This window comes from Copidosoma floridanum, unplaced genomic scaffold (genome assembly GCF_036245765.1).
Source record: "Copidosoma floridanum isolate Cflo_tuat_1 unplaced genomic scaffold, Cflo_Japanese_pri ptg000013l, whole genome shotgun sequence".
Classification (NCBI taxonomy): domain Eukaryota; kingdom Metazoa; phylum Arthropoda; class Insecta; order Hymenoptera; family Encyrtidae; genus Copidosoma; species Copidosoma floridanum.
In genome coordinates this window covers 7,837,392-7,861,338 of record NW_028321890.1, presented here as the reverse complement: position 1 = coordinate 7,861,338, position 23,947 = coordinate 7,837,392, and the positions used below count along the sequence as shown (strand labels likewise).

Sequence of the window (23,947 nt, the reverse complement as noted above, 5' to 3'; positions counted from 1 at the left end):
TTTTTCGTTGGCGTCGTTACTTCAGTATCACTTTCATCAAGAAAACTTCCACTATTTAATGTAGGTCTTGGATTCTTATTTTGCTATTTTAATTTATCGTCGTTGTCATCATCGATCAGTTATATCAATACTCCAGCGTTTTCGACACACTCTTGCGGATCGTTTGATATACAAAGTATCACTGCAAACTGATCCCACCGCACTGGTGTGCGCTTTTTCCTATTACTTAAAGCATCGTTTACCAGATCGACAATATTCGACTGTGGTATGCAAACGCCACAAATAATGACGGTATGATCATTGCTCCACTCCAGTAGCTCGCAATCGTCATATGATAACTGCAGCTTTTTAAAGATACTTTTTCGGTACGCTTTCAATAATCACGATATCCAGCTTTTTCTCCTCCTTATGCTTCCCTTTGTCCTTGTAAACGTCGTCGTCAGAGAAATTGTTATCTTGTAATACCTTGACGTTCTCCGTGATCGTGTCAGCATGTCATTTTCTTTCGCTTTTCGATTTCTTAAGATGCAAATATCATTGTAAAATTTGTTGGTATTTTTTTTATTTTTCTTGCTCATTGGTATACGGTAAGTTCAAGATGTCGTTAATTTCTGCGTTGAGCGGACTCATCGTCATACTCGGCGTTTGCACAGTCTTTAGACCATCATTGAGGAATGCTGTTCTTAATCCGTTCATGCTTTCTTAAGGCAGAAAAAAATTTTTTTTGCATGCTCCATGTTTGTTACAGAATCGACAACACTGTTCCGAGGAGCAGATCCAACAAAGCAAGTAAGAAAGTCTTCCCTGTTCAACGATGATTTTTTTCTTCGACGACGGATGAATTTTTGCGTTCACGAGCCTTCTCAAAACGCTGGCGTGTCTACGTAAGCGTTTTTTGTATGCCACAGTAAGCAAAACGTTTCCTTCGAGAATGTTTAAGGCACACTCGCAAATGTACTTGATTAGCATCCCATTAGCTTTGCGCAACAGCGCTCTCTGTTATTCAGTGTCGAGATTATAAAGAGCTTTTAAAATGGCGACATGTTTTTGACCAAACGAGGAACGTGACTTTGGCATCATTACAACGATACAATTGGAACTTGGTTTGCCATGTCACTTTTTTTTATCTGTATTTGAACTACGTGTATGTATAGATACTAATCACCGGGAAAATACAAGTTTACCAAATAGCCTTAAAATAGCGTCCCAATACGCTTCTTGCAGGAACCAAGGATTTTCCAGCCGCAGTTGTCTCGAAAGATGTTGTATTTGTGCATGATCTCGTAAATTTCTAAAGATGACAATAAATTGCGAGCTTAGCAATATATCGCGTTGACCCTTACCTTGATAAAATTTATATTTTGCGTGATAAAGATAACGCTTAAATTTTTACGATGACTAACTATAGTGAATGAGTCAGTGATACGGCTACTACCAGATAATTTGGACATCACACCGTCAATAATGACCAGTTTTAATCTATGGTTACCCACCCACTCACTATTTTGTGATAATCCCTTGTAAAACCTTATGTTATTCCCAAGATTGTGGTAACCAGACTGCCACTTACCGTAATAAAAAATGACCTGCTCGAAATGAGTACCACTCATTCAGTTAATGTGTCGTAAAAACTGTCTGACAAACATGGTCTCGCTGTAATCTGTAGGTCCACTCAGTGTACACATCCACGAATGTTGCCATCGCGTATCCATACTGCCAAACTATACTCTGTCGAAAAAATCATTGACTGTGGCAGGGGCCTATGCTGGCCGCTCGCAAAACTGCAAGCGCTTTTAAAAGACTAGCGCAAAGGTAGCTCACGTGGCCCATCAGATCATTTCTACAAGTTCAACTACCAATCGAGCTCTTTTTGCCGCCGTCGTCACCACCACCGCAATTTCCATCGCTCATGAATGGCTTGCGTGGCCAATAGGCTCGTAACGTTGCGTCGGTTAGAGCACCTATAGCACGTGATCAAAATTAGCTTATTAGAAAGTTTTCTCCTTATCCATGTCAGATTTAAGGTTAAAATCACGCGAGTAACTGACATTAAGATGACTTTTTTTTCAAGGTTAAAGATTCGTGGTAAAAAATGTGCTGATATCAGAGTTTTAAAAACATGTATCAAGTTTTATTTAGCACTCGTTGCAACGGTTTTAAGAATGCGCTGACACGAAAACAAATTGATCAAATACATTTTTTACTACGTAAGGATGATTTTTTTTTCATGGTTTAAGGTTCGTGGTAGAGAATGTGCTGATCTTATCTTTCTTGGAATACGTATCGTATTTTATTGAACATCTATTGCAACATTAATACAAGTCTAAGATATTTAACCAACTAGTATAAACAATATTTATGATTAGGTTTAGCTAGTATAAACAAGTTATGTGCTAATCCTAAGAAAAAAACAATTTTTTCTATTGAATAAATATCTATTATGACTTTGTATCCATTTTTTTCAGAATCAGAAAAGTATTTTGGGAAGCGTATTTTTTATTTATTTTTTTTCATACAATTTTTCTATATGCAACTTTCGACAATCATCATTTTAATCATTCTAGAGCGAGTCGATGTAGCATCTGATTTCCTACGTTTCGAGCCCATCTTGTCGTTTACTTCTTAATGTTTTGGCTGTGAAAAGGTAAATAATTATACCAATAGCTTTGTTGTTCTTTGACCGAGTGAGAGTTTTCGTCTACTGACATGTACTATGTCCCTTCTCCTGCAACATCCCGTTCGTAATTATACAGATAACTTAAGGTCATGCTGTCAAAATATTCTTTACTAAATACTGGTTAACATGTTCTTATTTCCAGGTGAATTTTACGTCTTAAAAAATCCTGCTATAAATGGAAAAATTCGACAATGTAATTTCTGTAACGTAAGTCATAACATACTGACAAATTGTATCAAAATAAATCTTTTGACTATTTCTGTAAATAAATTTGATACCTTACACTTTGCTAACATAATACCTACTACCATCAGATTTTTAAATCTTATATGCATAAGACTTTGGTCAGCCGGATGAAAACGAAGTAATGTATATGCCAACTCTTTTATTAGCTAATTCGTCAGTGAGACTGCCTAGAATCGTGCCAAAGGGTAATTCGTGCAGTCCATCTCGGAAAACATAAAAAACAGAATCCATGGTATAATAGAGAGTTCTCTTTGAAAATGCAGATACTTTCAGAGCATTAAGCGTGCTTGTGCTGTCACAAAAGTGGCAATTACAATGATACTCTACGGTTATGACGTAAAGACCTCAGTCTTATAATTCCTGTTAACATGTAATATATTATCGTTGACGAGTAAAATACCATCAACATTGATTTCTGCATACGTAAGTGATTCCATTATTCTTTCTGGGATTGTTACCACCTCAGTTCCTGTAAAACTTTTACGTTGACCAAATTTATCCCACGAAGAGATAAGTAATAATTTTCCGGTGAATCATAAGCCAATATGAAAGTTTATTTCATTATTGTTAAGATTTGTTTCTTCAGTTCCACAAGTTTCATCGATATACGACTCCTTTTACTCATCATGTATACGGGTAGTTAGGTAACCTAAGGCTAGTATTTTTTAAAACGAAGTTCTCTATGTCACGTACTCGGAGGGCTGGAATTTTAAAATCGACAGATTTTTTAAAACGGAAGTGGTTTACCCGAAGTCTCTTCCACTCAAGTTTCCCCTCTTACCCCATCCCCCTCACCTACTGTTCTCTACACACTTCCCCTCCCCCCACTATATGTATATATATATCTGCCAACCGTGCCATGTTACTCTTCTGCACACCTTTGCCTACCATTCCCCCTCAGACTCCCAAGCAATTAATTTTTAAATAAATTTTAATTTTATTTTCTCACAATGATTTTTCTTTAACTTAAAAATTATTTTTTTTACAATTCTTTAAAAAAAAAAAAAAAAAAAAAATAAAACACTTTCCACTTTAGAGATTTGAACCCTCGACGTCCTGCATATGTGTCTAGTACCCTTACCCACTCTGCTACGAGCGCTGCCGACTATAGAAACTCGGTTTCTTGTGCTTATCGTATGGTTCGTAACTATTATATCTATTTTTATATGCATTCACTGATAATACATACAATTTATGATAAATTATGTATTTGTTTTCTAAATAATACATAAAAAAAAAAAAAAGGAAGGTAATGAATCAAATATAAAAAAAATGAAATGTTAAAAAATAAAATATGAAAAAAAACATCATTAAATAAAATAAAATATAAACAATTAAAATGTAATATTAGAAAATAATAAAATAAAATATGAATTAAACGAGAAATGACAAAAGCATGAAAAGGAAATGAAAAATATAAGATTTAATAGATAAGTAAACAAAGAAATGAAATAAAAGAAATACAAAAGAATGAAAATAAATAGAAAAATAAAAAAAATTAAATAAAAGGAATACAAAAAAATGAGAAAAAAGTAATAAAATTAAATATGAAAAAAAAAACGAAAAAAAAAAAGAAATTAAATAAAATAAAATTGAACAAGAAATGAAAATGAAAAATTAAATAAATGAATAAAATTTCATAAAAATTAAAACAACAAACCAGGGGGAATAAATGGGTCATGGGACCCACGGTAAGAACAAAGTTCTTCAAACATGATATGAGTATAAAAACACAATTTCTCAGGTAACAAGGGTGTCGCCAGACCTGGAGGAAGAACAAAGCTCTGTAAACGTTTGTACTGCATTTATGTAGTTCACTAAACAAAAACTTAAAAAACGAATAAAAAAAAAAAAAAATAGTTCAGTACTCACGATGGTTGAACTTTGTGAGAACGTCGTGCATAAAGACAGTACTCATCTTGACTTCTTTTGATACCCATGTACCTCTAAAAATGCGGACTCTTTCATCATGGTATGGGTACAGTGCTCTTGACGCATATTCTCGCAACACGTACGGCACAAAGGCAAAATGAGCTTACCGTGAATTTTTACCGGTAATACAGGTTAATACAAATTTCTAGGAAGCAGCACATGACACATAATGAAACCATTCACTTGGAGGATATCATTATTGTCACCTACTATTTTTTTACACTTCACTACATTAGAGTATAACGTTGGATAACCAACGGGGGATTTACTTTGTCTGCAAATATAGGGGTACAAAGAGCATACGTCAACGTTTTCAATTTTTTCTCCAACCAGAAAATCATATAATGATATAGTGTTTTCTGTTTGACCACCAAAAAATGCATGATGTGGATTCAACGGTTTTCTACTCCAATAATTTTCGAATTCGATACATAAGATTCCGAACAAATCTGTTTTTTCCACAAAAAGATTTTTGTTCTTAGAAGTGTCAGGAATGTATGTCAAATGTTTAACTAAAAATGTTCTACATTACGTGTCAATACCCTACAGTGATTTATTAAGTAAGTCTCGGGCGAAGCTGGACAGGGGGGGGGCGCTAGTATTTTGTTATTTTATTTTTAAAGTCAAATATATAACTTTTTTCTACTTGTTTATTGTACCAGTTTATAAACTGATTTTAATCTTTAGTATGCATACTATCGGGTGAATTTATGTCGAGTGGTGGTGTAGGACCTATAAACGACTGATTTCCAGGTTTGCTGGAAAAATGTGGAACAATACCTTTTTCAACTTTCAACAGACCGTACAACTTGGGTGAGCCACTTGAAGGCAAAAGAAATTAATCAAGACTATCAATGAATTTCATTTTCATAGATTCCATTAATATTGTTTTGATCCGTTTATGATAATGGATTGTACTACGCGCTCACTGTGTTTTTTCACAATATACTAAAAAATAAGTTGAGCATCAAATCTTTGTGCATTGTAAGCTATGCAAATGACTTTCTCAAAATATTTTTGGTGATCCGAAGCAAGATCTACCAACTGTTTAATTGGATTAGTTTAAAAGCCATATTCTCGAATGTCGCAATGATCACAGCTAATCTAAATATCTTGTCCATTGCTACAAGCATTTTAAACTTGTTGAACAACACACAGATTCACGTCGTGATTTTTTTTTCCTTACTACGCGCAATGGATGTTGTCTGTTGCGTTTAAAAATCGTAGAATAATATTAAAAAATTAGATTTTTTGCTGTTTAATTTTAATGGTTGAATGTTACATTGACGATTTTCGGGTGAATACTCTTTACACTTGCAACAACAAAAAATACCGCATTGATGTTTACGATTCTTGCTTGTTATTGCACAGTTTTGCAACAGAACGGTGAAATTTTCTTATTTTTTCGGAAACGATAAAAAAATTTTTATATGAACCAGGTTTAATATGATTTTTTGAACATGCCAGGTTAAAAAATTATTCGTGGCACAATTAACACTTTTTTAATCAACACGTCATATCGCAAAGAGAAGATTGCAAACACTTGTAGCATTTGTTTGAGAATATGTAACTTTCAGCACGCCAATAACTCATATTGCAAGGTATACAATATCCGCAACTACCACTTGCACCGATCAAATTCAGTGTAGGCTCGTAATGCTCAGCGTTTTCATCGTACATCAATCGTAACGTATAAACGATTTGTCCTTGAGACTTTAAAACCAAACAAGTACCATCGTACAGGGGCCTATCACCACGCCCGAAATTTCAAAACGAATAAACAACAATTCTTGTCTTGTGAGTATAAAGAAATTTTTGAAACTCGTGAGCTTCTACGATACTAACCCTATATAAGGCACACAAATTTTTGTCAATTGCAAAAGCTGTTCGGCAGCTCTTTTTTGAGTAAGTTCGTAATTGCAGCTTATAAGATTCCAATAATTATGTAGCATACTTGTGCGGAGTTGTCCCTGGACTGTGTAAGCGTAAGCTGCTGCTAGGGTTCTTGGTAAACAAAGATAATCATTGTTATTGATGGTTAATACAAACTTTTTCCGTACGTTGTTCTCATTCAAGACCATGCAACGTCTTTTGAACACAACATCCCATAAATATTTAACCATAACATTTCCAGTAAGTCTAAAAGATATCTACAATCAGCCGTGATAAGACATTAAGTCTCAATGATTACTTTTTTAAACTTAATAAAAATTTAAATCATTTATACAATCCTCGTACCATGCGCACATAATAACATTCAGGGATGGTCAAAGTTTACGCTGATTGCGTAAATACCAACTCACCCAGCCATCAGTAGTTAATCTGTTTATAAAAGTAATGTTATATAAAAATTGTTATTGTTATTACCATGGGTATGTTACATTGTTTCAAGAGTTGCCAGGGATGTGGCCCAGAAAGCTGATATGCGATAATATGATGTGGTACACGTACAGTGACTATGCTGCGGTTAGATCAAGCAATGACCCATAATCGTTGCTTATTTATTCTACGAAAAATCATCAGACAAATATTTACTCTGCAAGATTAAAATATTATAAAAGTATTACTGGTCGTAGATTAGAGCTGTAGTATCATTATTATTGATAACGTAAGAAATTAGTTATTTTGTGATTTGTGTATGAGTATTAGTTTTAAATGATTGACGTATGATTATAAGTCGCTGGTTTGCTCATCATCCCTGACTAATTGCTACATACCATATAGTGTTGTATGTAGACATTATATAAAAATCCCTAAACTAACTAAAAATTTATAAGAACCGTTAAATTATCACAGGATTATGTAAATTTTGAATGTATATCAATGTATTATGCTAATTTTTAATGTAAGCTACTTAATATATAATACACATGATTAAATAAAAATGTGTTAAATTATTCTTATTACTAACAATACTTATTAATGAACTGTAGTTGTATGGATCGTAACAATTTTTATGAAATTCGAAGGTGTTCTTGCCAACGACCCTTGAATAACTCGACCTTTATAACTAATTTGACAATAATGTCTAATAGTTACGCTTTCGAAAATAAGACGTAGGCGCTTCCCTTCACCAATTTGTAACGGAAATTCGAAAAAAATTTAAAAATTTTTTTAAAATAAAAAGTGAAAAAAACTGTATCTCATAACGTTAAACATCATCCTCGCTACAACTGCTACAACTACAATTTCTACTACTACTACTGCTGCTACTCTTACTACTACTTCAAGGCACTTAAACACCTTCAAGGGGCCCAGATGCTAAGAAAAGGCTTTCTTCATGAAAAAGAAGTGTGTGCAAACGCTTGGAAGTTGTCGTTGGAAGTTGAAACGGAGGGAACAAAAGCGAGATAATTTCCGACGGCATGTACAGAAACGAACCCTGAACACTGCCCTAAAGAAAATAAAACAAAGTAAAAGAAACAGGAGCCCATCGGACAGCCCTGAGAAATGCCAGCAAATCATGCCTCAAAAGAAAAAGAAAACAGGCAGTGGCAAACAAGAAGAAATTCTCCTAATCGGAAAAACAAGCCAGAAGAAAAAAGTAGATGCATCAACAAAAGTAGTAGTGAAGATGGCCAAAGAGCAGACCTTTGCAAAGGTGCTAAAGACGATGAAGGCGAACTTTGACCCCGATGAGGCTAACGTGGCAGTCCAAAGTGTTGTCACTTCAAAAAAGGAGACATACTTGATAAGGCCATAGGTGTAGAGGATGCTATTGAATTTTCACAGTAAATTAAAAAGTCGGTAGCCGGATAGGGTACTGCATGAATGAGCAACAGAAAAGTGACATTTAAGGTCCGAGACCTGGATGCCATTGTAGAGAAAGATGAGGTCAAAGAGGCTTTTGCTAGGACTTTTGGACTTTAGAGCCATAAGCAAGAAGTAGCTCTCTTAAAGCCAAATGCCAGAGGATAGAGGCTAGCGTTGATGAAGGTGGACAAAGCATCTGCCAGACAAGTAAAAGAGGAAGGCAGGTTACGAGTTGGCTTCGTAAGCTGCCAAATTTGAAAAAGAATTGAAGTAACAAGATGTTATAAATACCGGGGATATGGACACGTCTCAGGCAACTGTAAGAACGAAGACAGATCCAAGCTTTGCTTTTGGTGTGGAAGCTCAAACCACCGGAAGAAAGAGTGTCCAGGCCCAGCACGGTGCTTTCTTCACCCAATAACGGACAACAAGCACGAAGCAGGCAGTGAAAGCTGCCCTTTATATAGAAGAGCTCTAGAAGAGGCCAGAGATAAGGCCCAAGCAGGACAAAAATGAGGCAAAGGGGCCTAAAGTTAAAAGGCAGGCTATTGTGGAGCCAGGCTGCAGTAGGTACTTTTTTACCTAATAGCAACGGAAAGCATTAAGCTTATAGTGGTACTTGCTAGGTAAGCGGTCTACTATGGAGTATTAGAAAGCGTGCTGAACCTCAGGAACTTTAAGTCCTTTTCAGGACTCGAGAGGATCAGCACATCTAGCAAATGGTGGCGAGTTTTCTGGTTAATACTGTGAGACGCAATGGTCTCCCTGGTGGCTCCACCCAAATGATACTATGAGACGAGTCAAGGAATGGTGCGATGCGTGAATGTCCTAAAGGTTAGCTGGAAAGGGTCAACGTTCGTGCTACTGGTGGATCGAAGAAATTGCAAACTTGCACGTGGAGCAAGAAAAAAATCCACAGAGTCCCACACTACCACTGCCCCTGCGGTGTGCCTCAATTCATTTCCCTTCCCTTCACAAAAAAAAAAAAAAAAAAAAAAAAGTAGTTGTAGTAGTAGTAGTGAAAGGAGTAGTAGTAGTTTTTTTTTTTCGTTTTTTTTTAGTGGAGGAAGGAAAAATGCATTAAGGCACACCGCAGGGGCAGTGGTAGTCTGGGGCTCTGTGGATTTTCTTTATTAGACCACCTATACCCATTAAAACCCCCCCATACCACGTGGCTTTTAATCCACCCCAAAACTGCGTTAGCATTACTTTAGGTTGGAGCCACCAGGGAGACCATTGCGTCTTACAGCATTAACGAGATAACTCGCCTACATTTCCTAGAGGTGCTGATGCTCTTAAGTCCTGAAAAGGACTCGGGGTCCCTGAGGACCAGCACCTTTTCTAGCACTTTATAGTAGGCCACTAACCTAGCAACCACCACTATAAGCTTGATGCTTTCCCTTGCTGATAGGTAGAATGTACCCAGCGCAGCGTGGGTTAATATTAGCCTGCCTTTTTAACTCAAGGCCTTTTTGCCTTATTTCCGTCCTGCTTGGGCCTTTCCGCTTGCCTTTTCTAACGCTTTTTTAAATGAAGGGCAGCTTCAACTGCCTGCTGCGTGCTTGTTGTCCGTCGTTAAGCAAAGGAAGCACCGTGCTGGGCCTGGACACTCTTTCTTCTGGTCGTTTGAGCTTTCACACCGGAAGCAAAGCTCTGATCTGTTTTTTTTTCTACAGTTGCCTGAGACGTGTCCATATCCCAGGCATTTGTAACATCTTGTTCCTTCAATTCTTCTTCGTATTCGGCAGCTTACGAAGCCAACTCATAACCTGCCTTCCTTTTCTACTTGTCTGGCAGTTGCTTCGTCCACCTTGGCCAACGCCAGCCTCTGTCCTCTGGCATTTAGCTTTAAGAGAGCTACTTCTGGCTTCTGGCTCCTTAGTCCAAAAGTCCTAGCAAAAACCTCTTCGACCTCATTTTCCTTTACAATAGCATCCAGGTCTCGGACCTCTAATGTTACTTTTTTGTTGCTCATTTTGACAGTACCCTGTCCGGCTACCGTCTTTTCAATTTGATGTGAAAATGCAGTAGCATTCCGTACACCTTTGGCCTTAATAAGTGTGTTTTTTTTTTTGTAGTGACAACAAAAAATCTTCGTAGGCAAAATCACAAATATAGCAGAGGTTGAGGCACTCGTGAATGATACTATGAGACGAGTCAAGGAATGGTGCGATGCGTGAATGTCCAAAAGGTTTGCTGGAAAGGGTCAACGTTCGTGCTACTGGTGGATGGACGAAATTGCAAACTTGTGCGTGGAGGCGCAGCACCAACGATGTTTTACACAGCAACACAGAACTTGCAAAGACGCTGAGATAGCTGTTGCCACGTACAGGAACTCAAAAAAGGCCTTGGTAACGGCGATCAAGGTGAGCAAGAACCGATGCTGACGCGAACTTAACACTGAGGTGGACAAAGATACCTGGGGCCTGGGCTACCAGATTGTGTTAAAAAGACCACGCGGCTCCAACCCGACACCGTTGATGAAACCTTCCTTCTTGGAAAGGGTGGTCTTCTGCCTCTTTTTGGAACATCCCGATAAGAAGTGGGAAGACATAAATACGGGCCAAGTGCCTCTCTTTACCCTTGATGAATTATGGTCAGTGGCATCGGAGACGCCAGGGTAAAAGGGTACCGTCCAAAGTCCTTAAGGTCATAGCTGTGGAAAAACCGAACGTTTTGCTGGACGTGTTTAATGCGTGCCTTCGTGCTGGACTGTTTAGCGAGCGTTGGATCCAAAGCCTTGTTTTTTTGGACAAAGGCGAACCACCTCCCTGGTCCCGTCGTCATTTCAATTATAAGGTATGTTGAACAATTGTGGAAAAATGCTTGAGAGGCTGATTAGAACTCTCTTGAAAGGAAGAGTCAGCCTCTTGGAAAATCAGTATGGGTTCTAAAAGGAGCATTTGGCTGCTATGGCTGTGGTTGAGGTTTTTAAGTTGGTTAAGGAGGTATGGAAATCCTCTCAGAAGACAAGGAGCGTCTGTTGTCTGGTGACGTTCGACGTCAAGAATGCCTTTAATTTGGAAAATGGTCTGACATAATGAGGGCATTAAGGTACCAAAAATTGTAGGTCTACCTGAGAAAGATCCTGGCCAGTTATCTCCAGGACCGAGTACTCCGGTACGATGCAAAAGAGGGACCAAGAGAGAGGCGTCTGACATCTTAGGTCGCGCAGGGATCTGCCCTTGGACCTGACCTCTGAAACCTAGTCTATGATGAACTTTTGAGCCTTCAGGGGTCAAGCTGACGGGCTATGCTGATGACATAGCACTGTACGTCAAAGCAAGATCCCGAGAGGAGGCCAAGGGCAATATACGGTAGGCGATCGTGATAGTGTAGGAGTGGCTTCAGGATCACGGTTTTGAGCTGGCGATTGAAAAGACGAAGATGGTCGTTCTCACCAGGCAGAGATGGTTTGAGAGGGACTTCCGCCTAATCGTTGTGGATAAGATAATCTGCACGAGTTCGGTAGTGCGCTACCTAGGAGTGTGGATCGATTCACGGCTTACCTTCTAGGGGCACATCAGGAGAGTAGCCAACAGAGCTGCTAGGATTTCTGGAATGCTTTTACGGTTAATGCCAAACATTGGAGGCCCATGAAAAGCCAAAAGATACCTTTTTGCGTCGGTCTCCAACTTGATCTTGCTGTACGGGGTGAAGGTGTGGACGGACGCGCTAGCGAGAAGATATATCTGAGAGCGCCTTACTTCAGTGTAGCGCATCGGATCGCTGAGAATCGCGTGCGCCTATCGCACAGACTCCTCCGCTGCTGTTATGGTATAGCACGAACAATTCCCATTGTGTTGCTTGCGTCGGAGTGGCGAAGAAAGTTCCTGGGCTCTGGCAACGAAAGTTATAGCGACAGGTGGGTAAAAACGTTGACGACGTGGCAACAGAAGTGAAGTTGGTCTGGTGTGGGTAGGTAGACATATCGGTTGATTCCGCGCCTGCGGCCATGGGTGAAGACAGGACATAGATAGGTGAATTACTATCTCAAACAGTTCCTTTCCAGGCACGGCCAGTTTAATGCCTATCTCTATCGCATGGCAGTGATAGCATCACGTAGATGGTCTTACTGCCCTGCGTCAGATAATCCCGGCGAACATACGTTTTTCGTGAGTGAGAGATGTTCCATGAGCGCCAACAGCTGATGGACAAGCTGTGAGTAGTATCTGCTCCCGAAACCATTATCTCTGAGATGCTACGAAAAGAGGGATGGAGGGCAGTGAATGGCTTCGTCACGTCTGTGATTCGGTGTAAGAAAGAAGAGGAGAGAGCTGCTGTGCAGGGAGTAGGGGTCTCTGAGTCGGCCAGCAAAGGTAATCAATGCTAAAAGATAAGAAAGCAGCCTACAAAGAAGCACTAGACATAGGTGCCAGCCCTCAGGGACCCCAAGTCCGTTTTAGGACTTGAGAGAATTCGCACCTCTAACAACTGGTGGGGAGCTTGTTCATTAATTCTGCGAGACGCGATGTTCTCCCTGGTGGCTCCACCCTGGAGCAATACTAACGCGATTCCGGGGTAGAACTGAAAGCACGCGGCATGGGGGGGGGGTTTAGTGGGTATGGGTGGTCTGATAAAAAAATCCACCGTGTCCCACATTACCACTGTCCCTGTGGTGTGCCTCAATACATTTTTTCTCCTTCCACAAAAAAAAAACTACTACTACTACTACTACTACTACTACTACTACTACTACTACTACTACTACTACTTTAACTCCAGGCTAGAGATTTTTAGCTTGTTTTTTTATATTAAGCGCTTTTCCAGGTGGTAGATGGAGCTATGGTCTTAAGATGTGAGGTGACACCAGTCAGTTAGTGCGGCTATTTGTGGTGTTGGTGATGGGCGTCAATTTGGAGGCATGTGCAGCGTTTGCATGTATGTATGTGTCTGTGAGGAGGTGAGCCTTGTGTTTTCTACTCTTATTCGTGTGGATGCGTTGGCCAGCGCTGCTTGGGCTCTATTCTCTTTGCTCTTTGCTGCCACCATGGGTGACGTCTGAATGCTAGAGGTGGGCCAACAAAAACTAGCATAAGGAGAATATAGAGGAAATAGAAGTAACCAACGGTTATAGCATGCTTTTCTCATACAAGCACTACACTAACACAGGAGAACTCACGAGTTGTCTTGGGCTGCGGATGCGGGACCTTTTTTTGGCTGGCATAGGGGGGGGGGGGCAGCGAGTGATGCCAGGCAATGAGGTTTGGATAATGCTTGGTAACCATATCTGATATGGCAACACTCCTCGTTAAAGAAAAAAAAATGTGATGGGCTGACTAATTTAAGCTTACGACCACTGAGGACGCTACATGGTGGCACTTTTAGTGCATTGTTCACGATAGCTTATTTTAGTAGGTTCTCTGCTCCAGTTGTGGGATTTTATGCCTGCTGCTTGTCACTCTTGGGCACTTGTTGTTTTCCTTTACAAACACTCACTATACACAATTACTCTTTTTAGACTTATTATACAACGCCAGGGCACTCTCTGTGGGTGGGACCAAGGGAGCATGGTGACCCCCAGTTGGCCTGAGCAAGCAGCATTCTTCTTTAAGAACAGAGAGGAATGTTGCCTAGGTTTAAATCCTTTTAAAATCTTTATTCTTAGAAAAAAGGGATAGTGCTGGCCCTTGCAGGTCAGTACAGCACAAAAGAGATGATAAAAATAAAAAACGTTAAAGTTAAACTTGTAGCCCAGGTGGTAACCTCACTAAGAAAATCTGCTGGCAGTTCCGTCGTGGTGATAGCCCGGATGGCCGTCACAGGCCCCACGGATTCTAGGGAAGAAGGAAGGGGGCATTTTTTCTATCTAGCAGGAAATATTGGATGTCCCATGGCTGTCTTTAGGTAAGGGACGACAAACAAGTGTCTCGAGTATCAGCAGCAACGTCACTATCTTCAGTTATCAGATGCAAGATAAGCTTGAATTCATGGAAAACAATGGTGCAGAAGTGAGAATAATGCAAAATAAAGAGATTGAGCTGGTTCAGCTTGTAACAAAAGATCTTGAAAAACCGTTCAAAGCTTTACATGAGAAGTATAGAAGTACTGATAACGTAGTAAGAACTGGTATTAAAGCTGCTTTTAAACAACTGAAAGCAGCCGAAAATACCAGAATATTTATCCTTGCTAAAAAGAGGAACTACACTAAATAGTGAAAGAAATGTATCGAATCTTTGTAATACAGAGAAAAGAGAAGAGATAGTTTCCGTCAGCATAAGCAGAAAAGAACTCTAAAGACTGCCCTAAGGGAGATAGCACCTACCAAAAAAACAACTGCCCTTCGGAAAGCTCTAAAAAATGGCAAATAGCTAAGAACTCTAATCAAAAGAGAGCTATCTGTAGCAAGAGGAAAGAGGTCCCTTTTGGCGAGAGAAGCGGCCAAAAGAAAAACCTTGACACTATAACGAAAGTCCTGGTGAAGGTTGAGAAAGGAAGAACCTTCACTGGCTTACTAAACACAATAATGGCTGGCTGTAACCCCGAAGAGACAAGAGCTGTGGTCGAAAACGTTATTGCCACCAAGAAAGGTGACCTGCTCTCAAAAGCCAAAGTAGTAAAGGATGTCGCGAAGTTTACCCAACATGTAGAAGAGTCAGTAGGTGGTCAAGGAACGATGGCAACTACTGCACGTAAAGTGACCCTCGGAGTCTGAGATTTGGATAGCATCGTTGAAGAAAATAAAATTAAGGAGCCAGTTGGAAAAATCGATGGAAACAAAAATTAAGAGCTGAAGTTCAAACTCCTCAAAGCAAATAGAAGAAGACAAAGAATGACCAAAGTAACCCTTAACTAAGCAACTGCCAAGCTAGTAGAACAGAAAGGCAGAGTTAAAGTTAGATTGTCGGTATCTGGGATATAGACATTTATTCCATGACTGCAAAAACGAAGATGAAGTGAAGCTATGCTTTCCATGCGGAAGTTTAAAACATCGTAAAAAAGACTACAGTAGCACAGCACGATATTATCTGTGTTAGACTGGGGATAAGAAACACGAAGTTGACAGTGTAAGCTGTCCAATATTTAAAGAAGCGTTAGAACAGGCCGTAAAATAAGCCCAACGCGCATATGAGGTGGTAGGGCTTCCGAAAGAAAAAAAAATTTAATGCAGACCCATGCTACACGTAATACACATTACTTACCAGCTAGGAAAAGCATCAAGCATATAGTGGTGCTGGAAAAAATCGCAGCCTACTGAGGAGCGCTAGACATGGGTGCTGGTCTCTAGGGACCTACAGTCCTTCTATTGACTTGAGAGGATTGGCACCTCTAGCAACTAGTAGTCAGCTTGCACACTCATGCTGTAAGATACGATGTTCTTCCTGGTGGCTCCACCCTGAAGTAATAATAACGCGGTTCCAAGGTGGCACCAAAGCCACGCAGGTTGGAGGGGGCAAGAGTTTTTGCGGGCATGGGTGGTCAAATAAAAAAATTTATCAAATCTCATACTACCGCTATTCCTGTGGTGTGCCTTAGTGTATTTTCCTTCTCTCCACAAAAAAAAAAAAAAAAAGTAGGGTTGGCAGGTCAACATGCCATGCGTTGACCGAGATTCTAGAGTTTGTAAAAAGGATATGGCAAGCTTTTTACAAGACAAGGAATGTTTGTGTTCTAATAATCCTAGAAAATAGGAATGCCTTTAACTTGGCAAGATGGTCTAACTTAAGGAAGGCACTGCGCGAACAGGAGGTACTGACGTAGCTAAGAAAGGTCCTGGACAACAATGTTCAGGACCATGTTGTTCAGTACAACATAAGGGAGGGACTACAAGAAGTTAAATTAACCTTGGAGGTGGCACAGGGCTCCATGCTGGGTCCGGACTTCTGGAACCTCATGTACCATGGGCTCCTGCAGTTAAAAAAGCTTGAGGAAGTAAAGCTAGTTTGTTTTATAGACGATATTGGCCTGGTCGTCCTAGCAAGATCTCGGCCCCAAGCTGAGCTTAGGATCCAGTGGGGAACTTTTAGAGTGTTGGAGTGGCTAAGGCACCATGGTTTTGAGCTGGCTGGCCGCAAAACAGAGATGCTTGTCCTTACTAGGCAGCAATGGTTTGGCGAAAATTTTTGTGTGAACATCGTGGGTGCAGCGATCTGTGAGAGCCCCGTGGTCAGGTACCTCAGAGTGTGAGTCGATTCTTGACTTACATTCAACAAACTTATTAGGAGAACCATGGCAAATGCCTTTAAGGTAACAGGGGCTCTGTCGCGACTGATGCTGAATATCGGTGGGCTGCGAGAGTCCAAAAGAAGGATTCTCGCGTTGGTGGCAAACTCCATCATGCTGTATTGGTCAGAGGTCCGGGAGGATGTGCTGGTAATGGCATGGCTTTGGAACTGCCTAACTTTGGTGCAGCACATCGAGGCCTTGCCAGCTGCCTGTGCGTATCACACAGTATCTTTGGTCACAGTGATGATGATCGTGAGAACCATGCCTATCGTTCTTTTGGCACAGGAGCACGGAGATAAGTTTTTGGCAGGTGGAACAGAGTCGGACGACGTTATAAAAAGAGAGAGTGTACGACGTTGAAAACAGAAGTGAGATGATGCTGCTGTGGCGTTAAGACCAACAGCTAGTTGCTGTTACTGCTCTGGGGTGGATGATACAACAGAGCACACTTTCTTTCAGTGTAGAAGGTAACGCAAGCAGTGGCAGTAAAAATCTTTAAAAAATGTAAAAAATCCTAAATGCCCACTGTTTGACATCCATGTATTGATCTTAAGACCACCATCGTTTTTACTGAGTTAGTACACAGAGTCAATTTGTGACATCAATTAGTTCGTTTTGGCTATATGCACGTATTCTACGGTTTTATAGTGTATGTATCAATAGTAGCAGATAGAGAAAAAGAGATCGACAGGGGTGATACAAAAGTCTGGTTGGACCCGTCAAATCAAGCTTTCACGCAGTACTACAGGCAAGGTGGGTTCTCTCTCCCCTCTCCTCACATTCTTCACAGCTCTGAACAAATGATGAAAACTCCCTGAATAGCTTGTCAAATTTTGTGGCAGCTTCCTTAAATATTGAGGCGTTATCTAAAATCAGAGTAAAGCAAGTACCTCTGCGTGCACAGAAGCAACTAAAGGCTGCCAAAAAAGCGTCAACTGTCAGATCTAATACCACCTCGATGTGTATGGCTTTGACTGCCAGACAAATAGAGATAAGGATGTAACCTTTAGTAGTCTTTGGACCACGGTCTTTGGAGGATAAAATTGGGAATGGTACAGCGTAGTCAAGCCGGATTACTGTAAATGGTCAAGTTGAGTTGAGATGATATGCCGAAAGTTGACCCGTTTGCTCAATTGTGCCCTTGGCTATGTGCAGTGTGCAGGAACGCACTGTTGGAATACTGCGGTGATGACTCTTGTGCATTAAGTGGTCCAAAACGCCAAGTAAGGAATAGATTAAATCAGTTGAGTTCCTGCATTGGGTTGACTAGACGATGAGTCTCTTGAACAAGTCTCTTGGTGAGCAGACAACCTCCAGGAAGAATGGTCGGATGCTTCTCTTCATAAGTTAGAGTCGCGTGTTCAAGGTGTCCTCCAACTTGGACTAGACCTTGATCACAGATGAACGGGTACATACGTTTCAAATTACTTCGTTTGCTCTGATCCTTGCTTCCGAGCAAAAACCGTCTGTCCTTGGCAAGATGACAGATATGTACAGCTCTAAAACTGAAAATGATGGTGGCATTGATCTTGTTTACATTTGTTGGCCCGTGATTTCGATAGCCTCGAGGTTTTTTTTTATTGATTTTCCAACTTTTAATGTAAGGAACTATTCTTAAACTTTCAAAAGGTTTCATGTTTCCTTAAGTGTAGTTGAACAGAAGAATTCGAATGGCTTGAATAGTTTGCAGGCTTCTATCAAATCCTCAGTAAGAAGGGCGTCAACTTTGTGCTCGTCAACTTGAGTGCGTGGCCAGAAAGAATTAAAGTGCGGTGAGCCATGTTAGACCATTCCACAAAAGTTCAAAGCATGTAAGCTGTGAGGCCGTAAGCCCCCAGGTTTCATAGTCTGCTGGGTTGTGTACTGATCTTACATGCCTTTCACAGCCGTCTGGAAACGATGATTTTGCTTGTCCTGTTTGCAATGAGGTCAGCCACTTGGACGGCTGACATTTTAGCCATTCTAAGAGAATTTGTAAGTCAGTCCAGAAACTCACTGAATTGGGTGGTTGTTGTAAACTTTCCAACAGCTAAGTGGTAAGCCTGATAAGCAGTAAGCCTCCACAGAGATCTAGCCTTGGTAACGTAACCACTCTCAGACTCTCAGTCATGCCACCTTTGTCTTGGCCATAAGTAGCATAGACTTGTTCCCTGAGTAAACGTAGTAAAGTACCATGTAAGTGCAAGCTGCATATACCTGCTTGGGTGTATCAGCAAGTCCGTAGAGATGCCACTCATCTGAAGCAGTTGAATTAGTTTAACGCAGGATTGAGATATTGGCAACGTGAGTGAAGTCATCTTTAAGTTCAAGTTATCGTTGGAACAAAGAATCAGGCAGAGAATCGTCTTGATCCAACTTCTGAAGCCAAACCTTCTGTAACATAATCATAGCGACGACTATTAGTGGGCTCAAGAATTCTAAAGGATTGAACAGCTTCGTGACCTCAGACAACATCGTGCGTTTTGTAGATTCAGTAAAATGTGGAAAGGTTGATATACGAAATGTAGCTAATCATTTTTTGTATTCTTAAAACGGGCAAAGGATTGATATGACCCAATTATATTTTACTTCTACGTTGAACGTGCCATGAGGCGGTATTTCATCAAGAACCTAAGGTTAATTGGCTGCCCACTTACTCAATTTTATGCCCGCCAATGCAAGTAGCGCGATGAGCTGACTCCTTATCTCTTGTGCTCGTCCGAGCCAGCGATAATATCATCAATACAAAGTTGAGCAACAGCTTTTGTATGTGTCTTCTCCCTCTTTAGTGCAAGTTGTTTCATAACCTGCAGTACTAGAAAAGATGCAGAAGCAGTTTCATACGTCACTGTTGTAGTTCTGAATTTCTGAATTGGCTGCTAGCTGTCTGATCGCCAAAGGATGCTCTGACACTTGGAATCGTCTGAATGAAACTTAATCTGTCAAAACGTTTGGACTATATCCATGGTAAGGGCATAGAAAAAAAACGCCATTGTGTTAAGACAGCCTCAATTTCAATTTGCAGTTTAGGACCAGGTAAATAGACCAATAGAACATCGTTCAAAAATACACCATTGAATTTTTCGGCAACGCATAGAATACGACGCAAATTTTCTTAGAGTCTTCCTGCTTGAAGACAGCGTGATGCAAAATAACATAACTATTCTGCAGTCTTGGATCCAAAAATACCAATTTCATATGACCTGATGTAAGATAGTCGAGCATGAAGGCTTTGTAGGTGTCCGAAAGCCCCTCATTCCGCTACAACCGTTTCTCTGAGCGCAGAAGACAAGCAGGCGCAATTTCTCTTGAAATATTCATGCTGGGGGTATGCTAAAAAGGGAGACGCACTACAAATCTTTTATGCTCATCGCAAAAATGAGTATCAACGAAGTGCTGTTCACAAAGTTTTTCGTCTAAAAACAGAATTATATGGCAGGGAAACTTTTCTAACTCCAAAAGTTTTGTAAGAAGACTTACGACGGAAGGCTCTGTAAACGCGTAAAAGGCCTGGATAGAACCATTCATCTCAGACCGAATTTTCGAGTAATCCTGACCCGTGAGCAACCACCCTAGAGCTGATTGTTGTGCGACGGGACTTATAGCTGGTTTGACCTGTAGACCTTCTCTAATTATGGCAGCATAGACGTCTGCACCAAAATACAATTAACCTTTCCAGGTTTCAAAAACTGAGAATCAGCCAGTCAAATTCCTTGAATTTGGGACCAAAACTGAATCGCAAGTTTTCTTAAAGAAATGAGTCTTGTCAACTTATTTAAGACTAGAGCCGTGACGTTAAAGCTTAACTGTAAATCAACTTTAGACCTTACGATCAGGTGCACCTTAGATTGTGACTTTAATGTGACCGTGCCACTTAGTGCAACAATCCACATGGCCAGCCTTGTAGAATCCAAGGAAAGTTGCTGAGCAGTTCTTTTTGAAATGAACGATCTCTGGGAGCCAGGATAGATTAAGGTACGAATGGGAATGGAATTTCCTTTGAGGTCTGCCAACATCGCTTGAGTAGTAACTAAAAAAACTACTTTCTTCACAGCCGTTGATTGAGCTACGGTTAAAAAGGTCATGTCAGAGTACGATATCGTAGCATGCCATGTTGAATCAGTTTGCTCAGCCTTAAACATGCAACCAGTCACTGGTTTTAATAAAGAATCAAGTTTTGTAATGTTGGAGCCTGAATTTTCTGGGTAAAGTCACGTGTTGCGTTTACCCTGATAGACGAAACATGGCTTGGCTAAAGGGTATTTGTCAGAAAAATAAGAAACTTTAAGAGAGTTGAAGCATAATTTCTCTCTTTTGCAGTATTCTAGCTTCTGCTAAAGCAGTATATCTTTGAATTTTTTACACCCGAAGAGCCAATGAGTACCATTGCATGAAAGACAACACGGAATTATTTTGTTAGTTGCAGAATCAATGGCTTAAACTAAATGGGCCACGGTATGTTTCTTACCACCCAGCTGGTTAGAGTCCTTATAAAATAAAATATCTGGTTTTCTTTCTGGAAAAACCTTCCTGGTTTTTTAAAAAATTGGATATAACTTTTGAATGATACAGTTTGCAATAAGAAAATCAGCCTGAGCAAACTCATACTCTAAATCATTCAGAGCGCTCACTGTTTCCTTGACCTGACATAACAGATCGCTTAGGTGTTGCGAGTTTCATGCGCAAACACTAGAAAGCTGAAGTAACTTTTCCATATTATTAAAATTCCTGAGTTTATATTGTCATACGAACGAGTAAGTTTTTTACAAGCAAGAGTATAATTTGCGTCTGTGATCGATAATCTTTCCCTGCACCCAGGCTAGCAGGAGTGATAGTTTCGCGACATTTAGAGCCCTAGTTTTGTTATGAACAAGTTAAGTCAAGTATTGTTTAAAAGTTTCCCACTCTTTGTGATTACTGGAGAATATAGGCAACAAGAGTGCAGGAAGAGATACTTGATCTGTCACTGCAGCAGTGTGCGCAGACTCATTAATGATCCGGGGGGAGGGGAGGTAGTGGCGAGAGATTTTTAACTCATTTGTAAATGACAGTTTTCACTTCAGTATAATTATCTTCTGTCACTGAATAATAATCTTACAAAAAAAGTCGTCTTTTGCTAAGCTAACCTTGTCTAGTTTGTCATGAAGTTGAAGGAACTCCAGTACTGTTCAAGCATATCCAAACGAGTTTTGAAATGTTTAAGAGTTTGTCTCTGAATATCTACTTCAGTAGTCAAGTTTTCTAGAAAATTCTTTATGTTAGTACAAAGCTTAACTTGCTTTTTAAAACTTTTTCCATTTCAAAAATCTACAGTAGCTAAAAATACTAATGAAAGCGAGAGCGAAAGAAAGAGAAAGAGAGAGAGAGAGTATTTTAACTTACAGTAACTGCCTTCAATAAGCTTCTTCCCCCTGCTCGCCCGACTTTGCTCAAATGCCAAAGATGCGAGCAAATACTTGTGCGAAGGTCGTGACAGAGTGATGAAAAAAAAAGGTGCAGACACAAACTAGAGAATGGCAGCACAAAGAAGTGGCTATAGAAGTGATTTTGATGCTTTTTTCTCTATTCTCCTCTCTTCTCTGCAACTCACCAGACTGATGCCGAGAAAAATGGCCGATATACCTTGCAACGTTGTTGAATATAGCTTGCGTCACGTGTATTTAAAAAAAGCCGTGAACCTCACGCTCTACTATCCAATGTTTATTGTACTGCTTGGCTCACTCAAGATTTGTTATGAGACCTTGAGTAGAGAGCGTTAGCAAGTCGTCAAAAATATATTGGTATTAGATTTAATATGTAGGAATAAAAGAATCAAACCAACGTACAAAGGTCTTATTGTGATAAAACTAACTTGAGAGATTATGAACACAAAATACTAATTCGTATTTAACAAATATAAGTTAAAAACAATATTTGGTAAGAGCAAGTATCTTTCAACAAAAAAGACTCAATGAAGGCTTGGTCTGTATTGGAATAATAAATAATGGCTCACCAAGCCAAGGACGAGATTCAAGCAGCAAAGAGTAATGAGGCAAGACAGACAAACTGCACAACCATAGACGATAGTTCTAGAGCAGACGAGAAGCTTCCTCCATGAGGCACCAAGATGTGTCTTTAACACTGGTCCGAATGAGAGAGAGCAAAAAAAGACGGTCAGCGTAGAACAAAACCGCAGAGAAGAAAGAGGGGAGCGCTCACGTTGTTGGGGTAGGAGGCAGCGCTCGTGTGTCACACTCGCATATGCAGCTATGGAACGTAGAAAAATACTGACAGTTTGACTACTACTACACTCGTCGCACACAAGAGCCCCTCACTACTGCCCTGGTAGGGAATACAGTTATAAGCTGCTTAGGACCACCATTGGCTTGGCGGTACAGAGTTTTTTCTACATAAAAGCTTAAGAATATTAAAGCAGAATTATTAGTTATCTCTATCGAACTTAAATTATATACATAATTTGCAGAAGTTTTTCAATTATTCTTTTACTTTGGCGTATGTCAAGAACCTTTTGGTAACTCTTCTGAAGGAGTAGTACTAGCGAAACTAAATCATTTCGCTATTGCAATGAAGCCGTAGTTAACTTTTAAAATGTATTTTCTCATATTTGTACATATTTATATAGTTTGTATTCATTACTTTATTTTTTTTAAGCTTAAAACTCTGTTTCCTTAGTATACACAGATAGAAAAAATTTTGTATGCTTGTAATTTTTTTAATGTGTAAGATGTTATGATACTACTCTTTTTTTGTTAAATGTTTTGTTTTATTAAAGGGTTTTTGACTGCAATGAGGCAAGAAGTTACGAGAGGACATAAAGGCTGGGCCTTAGATAATGTGACACTTCACAATGATGTCTTAAAACTCACAACAGAGGAAGTCAAGATGGCACCAACGGTATGAAAAGATTTTGAAATATGATGTTATCATAACATATGTCACTTAAAATTTCACTTAAAACCAAGTGTAACTTATATTTTAGTCAGGTGCTTTGTAAAATAGTTGTAGTATACGTATAAACAAGTTGTTGTTTTGGGTACTACTGTTTAACAAAATTTTTTATGTTTTATTGTTGAAAAATATGTAACCATAGATAAAATATCTATTTTTTGTTGATACTTCATTTTCAATGAGTTTTTAACATCAAATAATAGTGTTATTAGAGTTGTACCTGTAATGTTTATGTAACGACGTATA

The 23,947-nt window shown here is 39.7% G+C and overlaps 1 protein-coding gene across 1 annotated transcript in view; it reads left to right on the top strand.

The window, feature by feature from the left end:
- Positions 1-23,947, top strand: part of kl-3 (dynein heavy chain 8, axonemal kl-3) — a 1,186,420-nt gene that overhangs the window by 1,109,786 nt on the left and 52,687 nt on the right. The window contains exon 58 of the mRNA XM_089590651.1: positions 23,526-23,647. Coding sequence (XP_089446777.1) covers positions 23,526-23,647 — 122 coding nt within the window. The remainder of the gene's footprint in view (positions 1-23,525; positions 23,648-23,947) is intronic.